At 44.7% G+C, this 17517-nt stretch overlaps 2 protein-coding genes across 3 annotated transcripts; both read right to left on the minus strand.

Annotated features, from left to right (window-relative positions):
- Nucleotides 1-774: 774 nt before the first annotated feature.
- On the minus strand, nucleotides 775-16915 carry noctb (nocturnin b). 2 transcript variants are annotated; one of them, XM_030728838.1, is made up of 6 exons: nucleotides 16801-16915; nucleotides 11422-11703; nucleotides 4654-4799; nucleotides 4393-4561; nucleotides 3488-3819; nucleotides 775-2890 (listed from the first exon to the last, which is right to left on the minus strand). In XM_030728838.1, exons 3-6 carry the CDS (start codon nucleotides 4789-4791, stop codon nucleotides 2381-2383), a joined length of 1149 nt encoding a protein of 382 aa, XP_030584698.1. In that variant the 5' UTR covers nucleotides 4792-4799; nucleotides 11422-11703; nucleotides 16801-16915; the 3' UTR covers nucleotides 775-2380. The 2 variants fall into 2 exon arrangements, with proteins under 2 accessions (XP_030584698.1, XP_030584691.1); XM_030728831.1 differs by lacking the exons at nucleotides 11422-11703; nucleotides 16801-16915 and adding an exon at nucleotides 7159-7295.
- ccdc175 (coiled-coil domain containing 175) lies at nucleotides 13770-16771 on the minus strand. Its single transcript, XM_030728818.1, has one exon. The coding sequence runs from the start codon at nucleotides 16366-16368 to the stop codon at nucleotides 14152-14154; it is 2217 nt and encodes a 738-aa protein (XP_030584678.1). The 5' UTR covers nucleotides 16369-16771; the 3' UTR covers nucleotides 13770-14151.
- Nucleotides 16916-17517: the final 602 nt, after the last annotated feature.

The raw sequence follows: 17517 nt of genomic DNA on the forward strand, positions 1-17517 counted from the left end.
CGGCTGTTGCTGCATCAGTTTGTTTACGTTGGAGCTGAGATTTAATCAGGGGTTTGGTTCTAAACGATGATGAAACAAGATAATGGGGATAAAACGGGTTCTGTTTCGCTTTGAAACTCTCGTTTCGACTTCTGTTATAAATAAGACGCCTTTCTTTTACAGCAGCTGTTTTCTGTCCCAACTTAAAAGGTCAAACTCTGTTCAGCTTAAGCCGAAGATTTAGTCAGAATCAAAGGCGCGTCGAACAGGAACGAGCTGCTGGCTGATTCCTCAATCCAAACAAACAGAGGAACGGAGACACCTTTATGTCTCCCGTTATGATTTTATGCACCAAAATGTTTTGAAAAAGAGGCAGAAGACTCAAGAGACATCTCAAAGTCTGAGAATCGGAGCCACCTGTTAAAAAGGCTGTTTCAGGCATTTCTGAACAGTTGTTGAAGACCATGAAATGAAACCATAAGATCAGCAGTTACTTTAAGCAGCGATAACATTTATGTGACGAGCACACAGAGCGCAGCCTTCCTGCTGACATTCAGTTTGAGTTTACTCAACTTTTTATTGCCAAAGCGCCGATAAGGATAAAATCAGGGTGAAGTGCAGTTGTGCAAAAAGCTTTTAAAATGGTGCAAATGTGCAATAGTTGACTTCGGTATGTGGAGACAAACGGTTTAAAGTCTTACCTTGGACAAATCCAGAGTCCGGTCACCTGAAAACCTGAACAGGGGAACGAAAACACACCCGCACAACAAATAAAAAACAGAGCTTTTCTTGCTGGAATCAAGTCTTTAATGCTCATATCACCAAGTAAATAACAGAAATCACACCTTTAGTTCATTATAAAAAAAAAAAACCTTTCTTCTCATACAGTTGCAATTGTCACAGAGTTGGGGTCTTAAAGTGTGAGGGGGGGAGGGCTCCGTTTCAGTGTTACCTGTGAGGTTTACACAGGAGGTACAAACACCACAGACAAAAGCATTCCTAACATGCCAAAGCTTTATCTTTATCTGCAAACAGCTGACACATGACTGCAGGCGAAGGCATGAGGAGGACCGTCAGCAGGTTATTCTTGTTATTTTGGGTTTAATGTCTATAAAAAGATGTTTGCAGGAAGTAGATAAGAATCCTGCTTTCTGTTTGTAATCTGCTTGTGGAATAAAGTGCTAGATTATTACTGACCCATCACATTCGAGATCACTGTGGTTGCATGGAGGTAGAAGGTTAGTGCAGAGCACAGACAGCAGAAAATACGGACCTAACGCCCGGACCTTAAAACTGAAGCCCCTGTTGACCCTCTTAAAAGGAGGTGCTTGTCTTCTTATAGATGGCCAACAGGGGGCGGTGACTCTGGCTGCACAAACGCTTCCCGTTTTGTAAAGTCTGCAGGGCTCCCTCCCTCTGTGACCCCCAGTGCACAAGTTACTAGTTTGAAGTCATCTTCCACAAACTCCTACACTATCAGAAGCCGAGCAACCAAAACTGCTGCCTAGCACGCACCTAACAGGGATCAAACTCGCAAACAATACTGCAGCATGGCCGCGTGCTAGCGCTGCTGTGTAAACTACGGTTTTTATTAGAGTTAAATGCTCAGTGGCTTAGGACTTGTGACTGACGAGTCGTGAGCCAGTGAGCTCACCTGTCGCTTCCGGTTTCAAACCACCTCGATGGCGATGGAAAAATAGCGCCCACACCTCAAGGCTCCACAGCACCACTTCTCTAATCAGTGGGTGATGTTCACGGTGGCTACGTCCATCTTTTCTACTGTCTGTGGTGTGGAGAGCAAAAAAAAAATGAACCAATATCAAATCACAAAACTATCGGCTACTGTCAAACAACCGTTCAGCTTTATTCAAGTTTTGAATTCATCTGCATTCATTAAAAAAAAAAGTCTTGGCACAGAAGTGAAGGCAGCAGATGATATCTGATGCTTTCCCAAAACTGTGTCCCAATTTTTTTTTTTTATACAAACGGAAAAATTCTCAAATATTTATAGTTTAACTTTACTACATTTTAACCTCCACCAGGTCATTGGTGACCAATCGAGGATGTTCAGAAGTGAGAAAAACTCACGACTCCACCTCATAAATGTATTTGTATGACACTTAGGCCACGTCTGTCCTGTAGTGCATCAGCAGCGTGAAGCACAACAGTGAGAAGTACCAAAGTACGCGTGTGCAGTCTGAGGACAGGTGAAGTACACCTGCTGTAGGAAACTCATGCTGGAGTGGTACAGTCTCTGCAACGTCAGTGCCTTATTAAAGTCTCGCCCGTGTTTTGGCGCACCGTCTTCTTTAATTCCCTCACATGTGACCTCCTGTCCGCACACCCTGAAGCAACGAGGAGGAAGAGCCAACCTCTGCTCCACCGGTTCGTTGTTTCCTTCTCACTCCTCTTCCTTAAAGCTGAAGTCGCAAACCAGGGAGAGGTGGTCGGAAGGATAACTAAAGGACGGAAGCCTGTTTGGCCCAATCTGTTCCTCAGTGGGCATCTCCAAGACAGCGTCCACTCTCAGTGTGTCCTTGCTGTACCAGATGTAGTCCAGAGTGGTGCAGCACTCCCCCGTGGGCCGAATCTTCCACGTCGTGTACTCTGGCTCCGTCAAACCGTCTCGGCTGAGTTTCTTATAGGCCGAGTCCAAGCCGAGAGGCGACGTGGCGAAGCGGCGATACACCTCCTCGGTTGGGACTGCGTTGAAATCTCCACATATCAGCAGAGGTATGTCAGCGGTGGGGTCGCCGGGCTGCTTCTGGACCAGATTCTGGAGGTGCCAAAGGAGGTCTGAGCCCTGAGTGCTGCGCAGCCACTCCCAGCCAGAGCGAGCCTTCAGATGGGTCACGCCCACGCACACGCACCTGCCCGTGATCCGGCAACGCAGCGTGGTCACTACGGCAACCTGTGGTCAGAAGAACGTGAATTAGAGCGTTTTTTTAACGTGAAACATGATTTTTTTTCAATTCACTTCAATTTTACTTATATAGCACCAAATCACAACAAAGTTGCCTCAAGATAAAGACCATACAATAATACAGAGAAAAACCCAACAGTCAAAATGACCCCCTATGAGCAGCACTTGGTGACAGTGGGAAGGAAAAACTCCTTTTTTAACAGGAAGAAACCTGCAGCAGAACCAGGCTTGAGATCAAGAAGGAGGGTTCAGGCTCACCTGATCCAGCCCTAACTATAAGCTTGATCATAAAGGAAAGTTTTAAGCCTAATCTTAAAAATAGAGAGGGTGTCTGTCTCCTGAATCCAAGCTGGAAGCTGGTTCCACAGAAGAGGGGCCTGAAAGCTGAAGGCTCTGCCTCCCATTCTACTCTTAAGTATCCTAGGAACCACAAGGAAGCCAGCAGTCTGAGAGCGATGACACTATGAGGTGGTATGGGGTGGTATGATACTATGAGATATGAAATCTGCTCTCTCTATCTAGTCCCTGTCTAGCTGCAGCATTTTAGATCAGCTGAAGGCTTTTCAGGGAGCTTTCTTCCCCCACCTGATTGGTTGGAATCCTCATGGCACACAGCCGTATGTTCACGCTGTCCAGGAACTCAAACCGCGACTCATCGAAAAACAGCGCGCAGCCATCGGGACCGTTGTTGCCCTCCACGCCCAGGCATGGAGACCACGGTTTGGGGCAGAAGTTGCTGCTGTAACCCAAACCTGCCAGAACCGGCTGCAAGGTGTCGTAGTAGTGGTCGACTTCCTGCATACACACGATGTGAGGCCGGTAGGTGAGGACCTCCTCCAAGATGAGGTACTTCCTGCGGGACCAGCTGAGGGCCTCTAATGGACACGTGACAAAATTGTCGAGTCCTTCGCCCAGAGCTGAAGGACAGGAGGAAGAGGGAGACCAGACGTCACTACAGAGTAAAATGAACTGTGGGGCCACAACAGGACCCGACACGCTCAACAAATGCTAACATCACCATTGTGTCTGTGAATTCGTTAAAGGCGAATTCAAGTGAATCTTCGTTATGACATAATTAACCTTATTATGTGGTCTGTGATTTCTTACTGCACCATCTGAACCATTTTCTACCATCTACATCTATTTTATTTATTTACTCTTAATATTACTAACCTTCACACCGGCGCACGTTTAAGAACCACTTCCCAGCAGAAAGTTCAGATTAATTTATGCAACTGAAAAGCCCCGTGCTGAGCAGGTTTTTATTATTAAAACTTGTGGCAGTGCTGAGGAGAAATGTGGAGCCAGCTGTGAAATTCGGCCAATAATTTCATGCAAACTCTGCATCACATTTAGGTTGTTATCATGAAACATGTGTAAGGTGAGACCTGATATCACACAGGCTGAAAAAGGTCCAGAAATAAGATGATTTTTTTTTTTTTTTAGATAAAATCTGTCAGCACATGCATCCTAACCCACATTCACTCTACCTTGAGCCAGTATGTTCCATTGCATCACCCTGATGAGGCTGCTGGGGGCGCCGTCTCCATCACCGAAGTGAATGAATTTCCTGTCGAAGCGAGGTGTTCGGTCCCTAAGGGCCTCCTCGCACTGTCGGAGCAGCTCCTCTGGATCGGGGGGACATAGAGGGGACCCCTTCTGCTCCATCGACAGAAACAGAGACTTAACATTTAGATTAACACATTTAAAAAACAAAAAACAAAGTGTGAGCAGAAGAGAAAAATACCTACCGGGCAGAAATCTGGATCCAGCTTTGTGAATTCAGGTAGGTGAGGATCCAGATGTGACTGAGGGAGGGGGAGAAGAGAGCTGCTGCTGGTCAGGGGCTGGGTCAGGGCGCTGTACAGCTTTGCGGCCCCTCCACCCATCGGATAAACTGGTGAGGAGGAAAATCACAGGGACAGTGAAGCATGGGATGGGATGGACAAACACTCAGCTTTCCAACCATGACGTCTAAACTAAAGTTAACACGCATCTGTACTTTTACGGAAAGCATAACCTCCGCTTAGGAGCCGTTTCCCAAATCCTCAGATAGCTTTATTTTTTTTTTTTTTTTAAAACAGCGTTTGCTGACCTTCAGCTCAGATTGTCGGGTAAGGACCACCTCAAACCATCACAGCTGCTGAGTCATCTGAAACAGCCCAGATGAAATAAATCCTTGAATTTTAGTTTTAATTTACCAGATGAAGCCCCAGAGTGACCGCTGCAGCTCAGTTTGCCTTTTGTTCCCCTTCAACAACATCTGCTGGCTCACACGTGACCAAACTCATTAAACCTAAAAATAACACGTGTGCTTCCCAGTGACCGTCAGACTGAGCTGGATTTAACAGTCCGTTTACAAACGCAGATTAAAAGACCCCTTCCAGTGAAAGCCAAGTTTTTAACTTTGTTAGCATGTTTGTATGCTAGAGCTAAACAAGCAGTCAGCACAGTGGCTCAGTTTTCACCCCGGCAGCACCAACCCCAGATTCAGTCAGCCAGTGTTTCATACACAGCAAACCTAAGAAAACAAATGTGAAGCTGGGGAAACATTTTCAGAGGTGGAGTTTGGCTCTCTGTTTCACCGGTGAAACAGAGAGCAGAGGAGAGGAAGCTGAAGTGAGGATACCGGAGTCGAGGAGAAGTTGTTACAGTTCTGTAAGAGCAATAAAAGCATCCCCCAAAAAAATGTTAATCAGTCTAAACCTTTAGTCTGATCACAGTTTCATTTTGTTTTCGTCCATGTACGATGCACTGATTTTTCTCTCTCCTCCCCTGACCTGCAGGTACAGGAGCTCAAGGTTTACAGATTCAGCTGCAGCACCGTGGACCAGCACTGCGAATCTTATATGCAGCACATAATCTCTCGTGAATGAGTGAGCTTCCAATCAGCAGATCTGCAGATCTGTACGTGAGGCAAAGGTGTAGTGTTCCATCGATGCAATTTAAAAAGGCACAAAGAGATTGTTTCATGAGAAATTCTCATTATGTAATTTTGCTAAACAACAATTATTTTTTGCCTCTTGGCGACAGCAGAGACAAACTAAATACAACAAGATTTCTGGAGACCAGATAAACATAACTAACTCTTTTAGCTCTGTTTGGATCTCTGCCAACTTCAGTGGTTAAAAAATGAACCAAAACAATGAGCTAAAAGAGACAAAGCTAGATAAACCTCTGCAGAGTTGAGATATGAGATAAGTCTATGGGTCAGTGTGGGTTATGAGTCTTTCCCACTTCTAGTCAGTTTCATGGATATTAAATGTTATAATAGCAGCTTTAAATTAGTCTTACCAGTTTTTTCCCTTACAAACAGACCAGAGAGAGGCAACTTTTAGTTCTGAATTATGGGTTGCAGAGGTCACACCCTGCTGATAATAAGCAATGTGGCACACCATCGGCTCCTCATGATTGTTTAACGGCATTTATCTGCAATTATCTATTCTGCAGAAACTAAAGTGGGTTAGATTAGTCAGATATTGTACCAAGAGACATCCAAAATTTGCAAACTATACACAAAAGCATTAATTCTGCATCTCCAAATGTTTTGATTTGCAGCGAGATCACTCCCAAAAAAACCCAAAAAACTTCATGCTTCAATTAACTGCATTCCAAGCAGAATTAACCAGCAAAGCACTGCATGCTTCTCTGTAATGCGCACAATGAGTTACTTCATTACAAATGAAAACGCACAAAGCTCAGACTGACCTCCACTCGGAAATAAAAATTATGACATCTAACTTCTCCCCTCAGCTCTCCTAGACCTCAACTGTGCGACTATAAAAGGAGATATGAGATGTTTGGGACCTGTCTGAGACAGTTAACAGCACTTTAATTTCCAGCACATTTAAACGAGCGCCTTCGTTCTCTCAGCCATATTAATAACATTTTAATGCTTTAATCCACAGTCATGCTGCGACCGGTGAATCCAGTCACGCTCTGCTCTGTAATAGGTTTCTCCTTGGGCGGGGGCGACTACACAACTTTTCCCATAGACTGTATAATTATTATTAATTATTAAAGCAGGAAGCAAAGACGCTGTGGTGGAATCTAAACATTTTGGCCATATGATAAACAACAAATAAACATGTATTTTAATTCTGAGTAAATTAAACCCCCAAATTTTTATATACAGGGAAAACCTGACAATCCCATGTGCAAAACCTCCATCTCATCACCACCATCTCTCAATAAGACTTTATAAAAAACAGCTACTCAAAACTACTGAGCACCCAAACAAAAAAGCTTCTTCTTACCCAGAGTCTCCATTACTGTCCTCTGTACACTTCAGTTGAACGTCCTTAATGCCTCTTTTTAATGCTACCTAACAGATGTGCTGGCCGTCCTCTCAGGAGAGCGTCAGGAGCACAGATGTACCGTCTGCATGTGGAAACAGAAATACGACTTCTCACTGCCGCCTTTAAAGCCTCAGACAGAGGCGTGGCGATTAGGAAGCGCAGACGTCAGCAGGGCATATGGAGTATTAGGTCATGTGCCAGACAGAGACTGAGACAGAGACACTCACGTGCGCACACACACGCACACGCACACACACACACACACACACACCCCTGCTGAGTGTGTGGCTGATATGACTGCAACTAATCAGAAAGAAAAAAAAAAAAAAGCACAAAAACATGATCACATGCTCCAATTCTCACAGCTACACACCTTAATGCTGTTCACCTTTCACTGAGCACACTGTGTTAATAGTCTCTAATCACTCAGTGACAGGACAGCGTGTGCATGTTTTGCAATAACTTCCTCAGTTTGTCTGTTGTAACAGCAACACACACGTTACTGTGATAACCATTTTTCCAGTATTATGTCAGTCATTTTAAACACATGCTGAACTTTTACAACCTCTCAATCACTTTTTTTTGAGAACAACAAAAACAGGCTGCAGGAGCCTTTACAGGAGATAGAAGTTAATAGCATAAAATAATTATCTGCATCTACTGAATAATTCTCTCTGCATGATGGGAAGCCTCATCATAATCTCCTGATTAATTCCATCAACAGCTTCTAACAGTCTGCTGGTTATAAACAGGCCAGACACAAAGGACTCCTGCTTTAATGCATGGAGAGTAAAAAAGGTTGTAAAGCACTGGTACGAGGGGTTACATAAAGGACAGGGCGATGACCACCATCTCTGGTTTTCCAATAGATTTTGATTTGCTGATTCACTGAGTGCCAGGTCTTAATGGCTCTCATGGTAATCAAATGTCAGTTATTTTCCATGTAGCAGGCTGTACTTTTCCAATCTGACAAATGCATTTTTGACAACAGGAAATGAAGCTAAATATAGAAGCAAAATCTGCAGTGCAGGTGTACTGGATTGCATCTGACAGGTGCAACTAATTCATTTGACCGGTTCTACACTAGCACTCAAAGCACTTTATACAACATGGCTCATTCACCAGTTCACATAAGTACTTTTCTACATCTACACTCTGATGACCGCATCAAGCATGTACAGTGTAAACAGAATCGGTCCTAGCACAGAACCCTGTGGAACTCCATAATTAACCTTAGTGTGTGAAGAAGACTCCCCATTTACACGAACAAATTAGACTATTAGATAAATATGATTCAAACTGCTGCAGTGCAGTACCTTTAATACCTACAGCACACTCTAATCTCTGTAATAAAATATTCAGTGAGCAAGCAAGCAAGCATACATTTAATTTAATTACATTTTTTTATGTACAAAAGCACTAAGAACGTAACATCTAAAGCTAATTAGGTGGCGACAGGAAAGAAATCCGTAGTGACGGATGCACAGGGAGTATCAGAGAGAAGCAGCACAAACACCTGCAGCAGACGGGTTTAAATCTTTTAAACCTTTGTTTTCACTTCAGTACAAAATAATCCCGTCATGACTTCGGTCTTCTCCACGGCACACAATGAGCCGGATCAGCAACAACAGCAGAGACATAAACAGCAGCCGCCGGCATTGCCAGTTACTCCACATATTTTTGACAGGCCTTTCAGGTGACAGGTGACCAGGGGTGGGACTAAAAGGGAGGCCACTGGGACCCCAGTGAAATCTGATTCTCCCTGATGGGGAGATCTGATCTGACCTGAAGTTTTAAGAGATAGACTCCTCCTCATGTACCCCGCAGTGGTACTTCCTACCTTTACCCAATTCAATTCATGTGTGAATCACCATTATTTACTTCTACTGCTCAGTAACATTAAGCTGATTTATAGCTCACTGTTAAATCTTGGCTTCCGGAGGGCCGAGTGGATTAAAGTCATTATAGCTCACTGAATTTACAAGTTTTCAATTGGTGTTGCTTGTTTTCTCGTTTTTAGCAGAATGCTCTGATTTCCCCTGGCTGCTTGTTGTGTACAGCACATTAGCTGTTCTGTGAGCCCACAAAACCACATTTACTGGAGCTTATTAAAAAAACCAAAAAAAAAAAAAACCACACAAACTATGTTTATTTTTGGAGGATGACTCAAGTCTGCAGACTGACTGCACATCCTGGACACTCTTATGGCAGCTGGTTTCTACAGAGTGGAAGTTTTTTTAAGAATTACAAACTTCAGGATGAGTGAGCATTCATGTGCACCCCGCTGTGCACTCAGTGTGACTCACATGCTGTAGACAACCTCTCCTGGTTTCAGCCAGAATAAATCAATTTAAGTGTGACTGGCTGCATGAGTGTCACTGTACCCTTTGGTGGCGTATTGACATTTCCATATTGAGGGCAGCTGCCTTATCAGGTGGAATTTTATGTGTTTGTGTCCATGCATGCACGTTTTAAAGCAGCTTTAATGAAGTACCTGAGCAGCACGACCGCTGCTTATAAATTAAGAAACATTTACAAGGTTCAACATAACTGATGGTCCAATGGTGCAGAAGAAAAAAGAAAGCACATGTTGGCTCTGTTTGAGGTGTTTCCACTGATTGATTCCCCTCTGAAAGAAACTGATACAGACCTTCAATAACAAGCAGGCAGTATTTTTACCTTAAAATACCATAAAGTCCTTCATCGAGCCACCTGAGGAACAGTTAAATGTCAGGGAAAGAATGTTTTTAGCTGCTTCTACCCAGAAGAAAAACACACTTCTTAATATGATATGGTGCAAATGTTCAAAAAACAAAAACATACTTTAATGGATGAAGGTGGGGGTGTTTTGAGACATCATTTCCTTATCTAGTAACCCAAAAAGCAAAAATAAAAAAACACTTGAACTTCACAGTCTCTCCTGCTAGGAAACAAACCAGGTGAATCCATTTCACCTGGTTTATGTGCAAATGAAAGTGGCAACAGTTGCGCTGGACAGGCAACAATTAAAAAAGCCCCAGTGAGGGATGGTTTAGCAGCTGGTGGCCGCAGACCATCGCTCTCTCCTTAGCTCACCTGACTGCTGTTTAATGTCCCTGCAGCCCACTCAGGTTACACAGGTAGTCTAACCCCTCCAGGATGGCACATCCACACATGCCATCACAACAAGGTTTGGTGTGCGTCTCAGCACAGGAGACCTCAGCAGGGCTTCAACCCAGCAGAAGGACGAGTATCTGCTCCTTTGTGAGAGAAAGAAACGGGAGGAGCTCCAGCAAGCTACTTGTGTGCATGTTTGTCGTTAAACTGTCAGACTGCATGAAGGTGGATGAGGACACAGCCCACCTGTGCCATCATTTTGATGTTCAAACAGGAACTGGAGGCCTCAGACATTTGCTGAACTGCAAAGAGACCTTCAGCTGCAGCACAGCGTTTCTTCTCAAAGTTATGCAGTTTTTCTTATCTGCAGCCAGTTTCACAGCAGACGGCTCAGCTGTGCGTTACAATCAAACTACCTGATCAGAGCTTTTATTAGCTTTCTCTTTTGTTTTTCCCTTGTATGAAACTGATGAGCTGACATGCTCATGTGAAGGAGGTTAGGTAAGAACAAAACCAGACCTTTAACTTTGCTTTTATATCAGGATGCGTTTGGTTTTAAACGGCCCAAACTACCAGCACCGGTCAAATCCAGGCTCGTGTGATGCACTGCTGTAGGCCGGCTGTATTTCACCCCAGTTTTCCTTTACTAAATACAACAAATGTTAGAGAACCTTTCGACTGGTTGAAGGACCACGTATGACACCCCTGCCTTACTAAAACTAAAATACCTTAAACGTAAGATGAGACCGCCAACATTTGTGTCTTTGTACATTTTGTTATGACTGATAACAAACAGCACAATAACATACAACACAAAGCTTCTTTTCTGAAATATTAAAAAAGGCTTTACATAACAGTAACAGCAGCAAGAAGTACTGATGAAATACACCGTTTGTGATGCAACACCTCAGAAAAAAAACAGTTTGTATTTTGGCATCAGCTGCACCACAGTCAGAGTCCTGACATACGAGATAAGCAGATATATTTAAACAGAAGAAGCTCCAAATGTATTAAAAACATGCACAAAGCAGTCTAAATATAAACTGAAGTCCAGCCAAACCATAAAGCTCAAGATTCTCAGCCAGATCAAAGTCAAATGTACTTCTTGGCTTTTTAGAGGCTTACCTTCTTCCCTGGAACAAAATGACGAGTTCCTCTCAAAGCCCACTTTCTGGCAGCTGCAGCCTTGTTGTTGGTTCTGTCTTAGTGAACCAGCACTCAGCCCTGCGAGCGTGTGCCTCTGGATGCATGTGTGAGTGCCTGTTTTTGTTGAGAGGAAGTAGCAGTGGGTGTCTGTTTGACCCTCTAGCTGCAGGGAAAGGTCACAGCGAGAAGCCTGGTGCCTTCTGCCCTCTGCTGGTAGGAGTCAGGCAGGAACCGAGTCTCACCAAACGCACACAGTGAAGTCTGAAAAGGCAGAAAAGCAGAAGCTCTTTATTCCCTGGACTCGACTTACCGGAGTTCTTAGTCTGAAAGAAACTTTCATTCCTTTAACCTTCTTCTGAGCACTGAGCCTACACGGTGATAAGAAGCTGGAAAGTTTACCCAAAATGCACTTTTTCCAAGTTTTCAAACATTCGGGGCACCGCTGGTTGTTTCTGTGCTACAGACGTGAAATTGGTACAGTTCACTGAAACTATGCTGACCCCCAAAGTTAGAAAACTGAAGTCCTGATTAAAAAAATACATTGTGGTTTTAAACAGACACTTGTCAGCAAGGGCGTAGGAAGGAATTTACTATTGGGGGGGGGCACATATCGGAAACCTGAGAGATCCGTAAATACTCTGAGGAAAGCATAAAATATGCTATTTGATCTTCTACTTTCTTCTTTTTCAAATGCTTCTTGGAAAAATAGTGTTGTGTACACCTATATTATTGCATGTATAATTTTCATATATTATATATATGCTTTATAATCATAAGACATGGACAAACCACCAAACAAAATGGCTTGAGTGTTTTATGAAGCATAGTGACCATGTCATTCCAGGCTGTAGGGCTTACTTTATCAGCTGGCTGCAATGGTACTAGTACAAAGGAGTATTAGGGCCACATTAAAAAAAAAAAATAAATTGTGCATTTTGAGAATAAATTCAAAATTTTAAGATAAAAGTCAAAATGTGCAGATTAAAGTTGTTTCAAGTCAAACAACTGCCACGACACGTCTGTTATCCCCTCCAGGATGTCTTGTATTATGAGTTAGTGAAACTATACTTTAGAATCGGTTTTAGTAACAAGGAAATGATTCCTCTTTTAGTACATAAACACGATGTAGTGATAAGTATGAGTACGTTAAAGAGAGTGCAGAAAGCTGCATCTGCTCAGAAGGAAAAACCACACAAACTGGCAACGGTTAGATGGAAGGATGCTGCACCTTCGTACAGTACAGAGGGGACATGTAGAACCACAATGACACAACACAGCTGATCAAGTTGTTTCTACCCAAGGCATTTTGTAGAGAGTGTAGCAGCTGTGGCCATTATTTGACTTGAAATGACGACGTCGACGATTTTGACTTTATTCTCAAAATGCACAAAATGATTTGGTTTTTTTTCCTCAATGTGGCCCTCACACTCCTTCATATACTAGCAAGCTAAATATTTCAGTAGCACAAAAATTATTTAGTAACGCACAGAAGTGCAAAGTTTGATATGTTTTATTGGTCAAAAATATTTAATAAATGGTCAAAAATGCAATTATGTAGGTTGACTGGCAACAGAACTGGTTCTTTAATTAAACAACATTCTGACATGAAGGAATCCTCACAGATAATGTAATGAACAAATTATTCATTTTTTACTATAAGCCTTAAGTTAAAAAATTTTCTCCTCCACTGTGTAATTTTTGGGTGGGACAAATGCACCTGTCTCCAACATTGGGGGGGACACATCCCCCCCGGTTCCTATGCCTATGCTTGTCAGTGGGTGTAACACAGTGGCAGCTTTTAATGCAGCTTAAATGTGTTTTTCCTCCCCGAATATTTCACGTGGAGATCTTCTGTACATACGGACCCAAAGCCTGTAACTCAGGAAACACTCCTATTACTACCACTTCAGCGTGCGTTTGAAAATTTTTCTGTTCAGTTCTTGATCTGTCAGGTTGTACCGCCATCGTCACACCATTAATTGAGATGATTAACCCAAGAGGGGAGCTCTGCTTATACAGGTCATACAGGTTGGACACGTCGATCCAGAGTCAGCTGCACAAAGCATGAAACATGCTGAAGGAGAAATAAATAACTACATGGATGCAGGCTAGCAGATCGAGGTGATAAAATCTAGGAGCCACATACAGGTTTCAGAGGAAAAAGCACCAGCACTGATTTTTTTTTTTTAATGTTAACTGAGGTTTAATTTATTTAACCATAAACAGAAATTCCTGTTTATGTTTATGAAATGGTCAAAAAAACAAAAAAATTTCAAATGCATTTATTTAATTTTTACATTTTTGTCAAAAACAGTAACGCAGAGTGAAAAACTTTACTGTACATGGTTCATTAAAGCTTATGAGCTACTACACAAAGATACTTTCTTTAAAACACCAGGACATCATCTCCCAGTGTTTTTGTATCTGGGACATGAAAAGTCCCGTTTTGCTGCATCTCACAATGAAAAAAACAGTTTCAAAAATTCCTGGATGCGGATCAACTCCATGAAGTTCAGTTTTAGGTCGGACTGAGCTCCACCTCTGCTAACATTTTTCAGGCAGTCCTGAACCAGTCACAACAACAAAAAAGCTCCTTCACATTATTTTTATGTTGCAGCAAACATTTATTTATTTTAAGTGCCTTAAATGCTGTACGCAAGATTCCTGACAGCAGACTTCCTGAAATGAGCCCACGCGTCGGGGATGACATCAGCCGCATGGTTTCCCTGCCGTTTTGTCTCCCAGTCGTTTGCTGAAATTCAGCATTTGCTGGTGAAGGAGTGCGCTGACGTTTCCTAACTGCTGTCTCCGGGTCTTCAGGTGGTCCACTAGAGAACTAATCGACAGGAGCAGGATGCCGTCACCGCTCTGATGGTCCTGAGTTAGCAGCAAATCCTCCTTCCAGGCTTCCTGTAAGCACTCCCGTAATGCATCTGTGTCCTGCCTGAACCTCCGGGTCTCCTGTAAGCATGTGTCCGTGTGCCGTCTGGCTGTGCCGATGTCCTCCGTCATCCCTCTGATGCGGAGCTGCAGCCGGCTGTTCTCCATGCTGACCTGCCCCAGTTTCACGCCGCAATCATAGATGCTCACCTCCACGGCTCTTAGCTCAGACGCCTGTCCGCCGAGCGTGTCGATGTGGCGCGCTTGCAGCTCCTCCAGCTCAGCTTTCATTTCCTCTTTGGGCTGAAGCAGGTCCCTGGATTTCTCCGTCAGTGCCTGAATTGAAAGCTCCAGCTCATCCCTCCTCTTCCTCAGCTTGTTGATGAGCACTTCCAGTCTCTGGTGCCTGCTCTGCTCCTTGCTCCACTCGGCCTCCACCTTCTTCAGCACCTCTTCTTTCTCCTCCACCTCCCTCTGCTTCTCCTTAACACTCTGAGCAACCTCCTCAACATCAGCGGTGAGCTGCTGTACCTCCTGGAGGTGTCTGCTCTCTATTCTTCTGTACCCCTCCTCGGATTGGGTCGCATGGCTCATCAGGAGGTTGGCATCAGTGCTCTTGGGCTCCAGCTTCTGGAGCGCCACCTCTTGTTGAAGCAGCTCCTCATATCTTCTCCGAGTGCGGCTGATGCCAGATGTCATTTTCTCCACATGCTCCTCCTGCTTCCTCTCTGCCTGCTCCAGGAGGTGCAGGAGTTGCTTTTTCTCCTCCTGAAGCCGGCCCACATTCTTCTTTGATGCATCCACATTGCTCCGTAGCTCTTCCCGATTCCTCTCAAAGAGAGGCCTGTTGATTACATCAGTCTCCTGGAGCTCTCTGATCTGCTTCTCCATCTCTTTGTTCTCCCTGCCATGTTTGATGATGGAGGCGATGCGCTCCTCCAGCTGCCGCCTGGACCGCTCCAGCTGCTGAGAGACCTGCAGATGCTCAGCCCTGACCCTGTTCTCTTCAGCGTGCCGATGCTTGAACACCTCACAGATCTGAGCCAGGGAGTCCTGAAAATGTTGTCTTGATGCTCGGGCCTCCTCAATTTTACCATCCACTGTGGCAATTTCCTCCTGAAGGTTCTGCACGGTGAGCCTGAAAGTTTCCTCCAACTCATGCAGCTCCTCCTTTAGCGCCTCCCTCTGCTGCCTCAGCTCCTGGCGCTTTTGGGCTTCCCTCTCCAGCTGCTCCTCATGATGGCGCAGAGACACCGTCAGTCTGTGCACACCGTTCTCCACCTTCGCCAACTCAACCATGAGCTCATCCAGCCGTCCCTGGGTTTTCTCTTTCTTCTTATTAATGCTGTCCAGCTCTCTTCTGCTCCTCCTGTTCAGGTGCTTTTGCTGCTCCACCTCCTCCTCAGCGTGGCCCACCTCTTTGGAGAGGTTGTCTTTTCTATCAGAGAAAGCCTCTCTCTCCAGCTTTATGTTCTGCTCCAGCTGTAACCTGTCCTGTTCAACACCAGCGATGCTGGACCTCAGCTCCTCTATCTTCTCCCACGTCATGTTCAGCTGCATCTGCAAGCTGTACTTTAAGGCAAATAAATCATTCAGAGTGGCCATGATGGCGTCATGGTCAGACTTCGCCTGCTCCTGCTCCAGACGCAGGGATTCGTTTTGACTGAGAAGGAATTCCTGCCTCTTTATGGCTTCTTCTTTCTGCTGGGAGGCTGCACTGAGGTCTCTGCACAGGAGCTCCATCTCCTCAGTGTTTGATGCCCGCGCTGCTGCTACGTCAGCCACGAGCTCCTCGCTCATTCGTTCACGCGTGTTGTTGATCTGGTGTCTCAGTTTGCTGTTTTCTATGCTTTCCACCTCCAAATGTTCACGAGCGGCGCGCCTGTCCGCCTCCAGCCCTGCGACGGCAGCCGCCATCTCCGCCAGGTGCAGGCCGGCCTCAGGTGCGAACGGGACCTCCTCGTCTTTCAGGTGTTCGTCCAGCTCCTTTAACCGCTCCAGAAGCACCATAACCGCTGGGAAGTCGGGCACCAGGCACGAAGCCATTGGGAGCGGTTTCTGGAGCGGCTCAAACAGACGCTCGCTAGCACCGATAATTAGTGTTTAGTGTCAGCCGTCAGCTAATAGACGGTGGGGGTGGGTCACCCCTGAACCCACGGTGGTTCTTAAAGCCTCTGCTCGAAGTTGCTCCCGCAGCGTTAAAGTTCACACAGCAGCCAGCCGATAACGGAGGAGCGCCGTCGCCAGGGCAACGACGACCCCGCCGCTACGGCAGCCCGGTGACGTCAGGACGCTGGAAGCTAACTATAAGCTAAGTGCTAACCGCTAAAAATCAAGTGCCTGGTGTTCCGAGCTGAACGCGAGAAAATAACCCCCGAAAGACCAAACAAAGCTGGGCGACGTCTGCGTTTGAAACGCGGACCGGGAGAACTGCGTGACGCAGGTCCCAGAGTTAAAACAGCGGGATTTGGCGCTTACCTGGCAGGTGTGCCCGCTTTGGGTTCAGTCGGATGGACCCCAGCTAACTCTAAAACTCCGGGCGGGATGCCAGATTTGAAGATTTCACGTACTGGGCACCTATGGGACGCCTCTGATTTAGTCTGCCGGAGTAAAACTAACATTTAAACGGAACCTGCTGTGTTTTTGCTCGTTATGCTGCGCTCAGGTTAATCAGAGTCTGCCGCTCCTTTTAGGGGGTTCCACAGCGGATCACCCGCTCCTCATCCTGCTGCATGGTTTTGTTTTTAAGCGTCTTCATTTGGTTAGAGCTTATTTATTACTGTCCATTTAATGACGTGTTCTGAGATTATATAAATATATAAATAAATATAATTATATATATATATATATATATATATATATATATATATATATATATATATATATATATATATATACTTAAGTTTTTTTCTATACTTTTTCTGAGGTTTGTGAAACAACGCGCACACAGTGGTTTTTGCAAGCGTGTTCAGAACAGGATCTGGCAACCTCGATCGTCGCGGTGTGTTGTCGTCGGTCCATGCATAAAGACGTAAGAAGCATAGAAATAGAGCAGGTAGACGGCGCGGCTGCTGCCTCCACTGTGCGTGAAAAAACTTGTGGAAAATCTTTGAATTGCTGCAGCTTTGAAAACAAACCGGAGAACTGAGATTTTTTATTTTGCAGGAATTTCTAAATAAACGTGTCCTGCACGGT

This window comes from Archocentrus centrarchus, chromosome 1 (genome assembly GCF_007364275.1).
Source record: "Archocentrus centrarchus isolate MPI-CPG fArcCen1 chromosome 1, fArcCen1, whole genome shotgun sequence".
NCBI classification, from domain to species: Eukaryota; Metazoa; Chordata; class Actinopteri; order Cichliformes; family Cichlidae; genus Archocentrus; species Archocentrus centrarchus.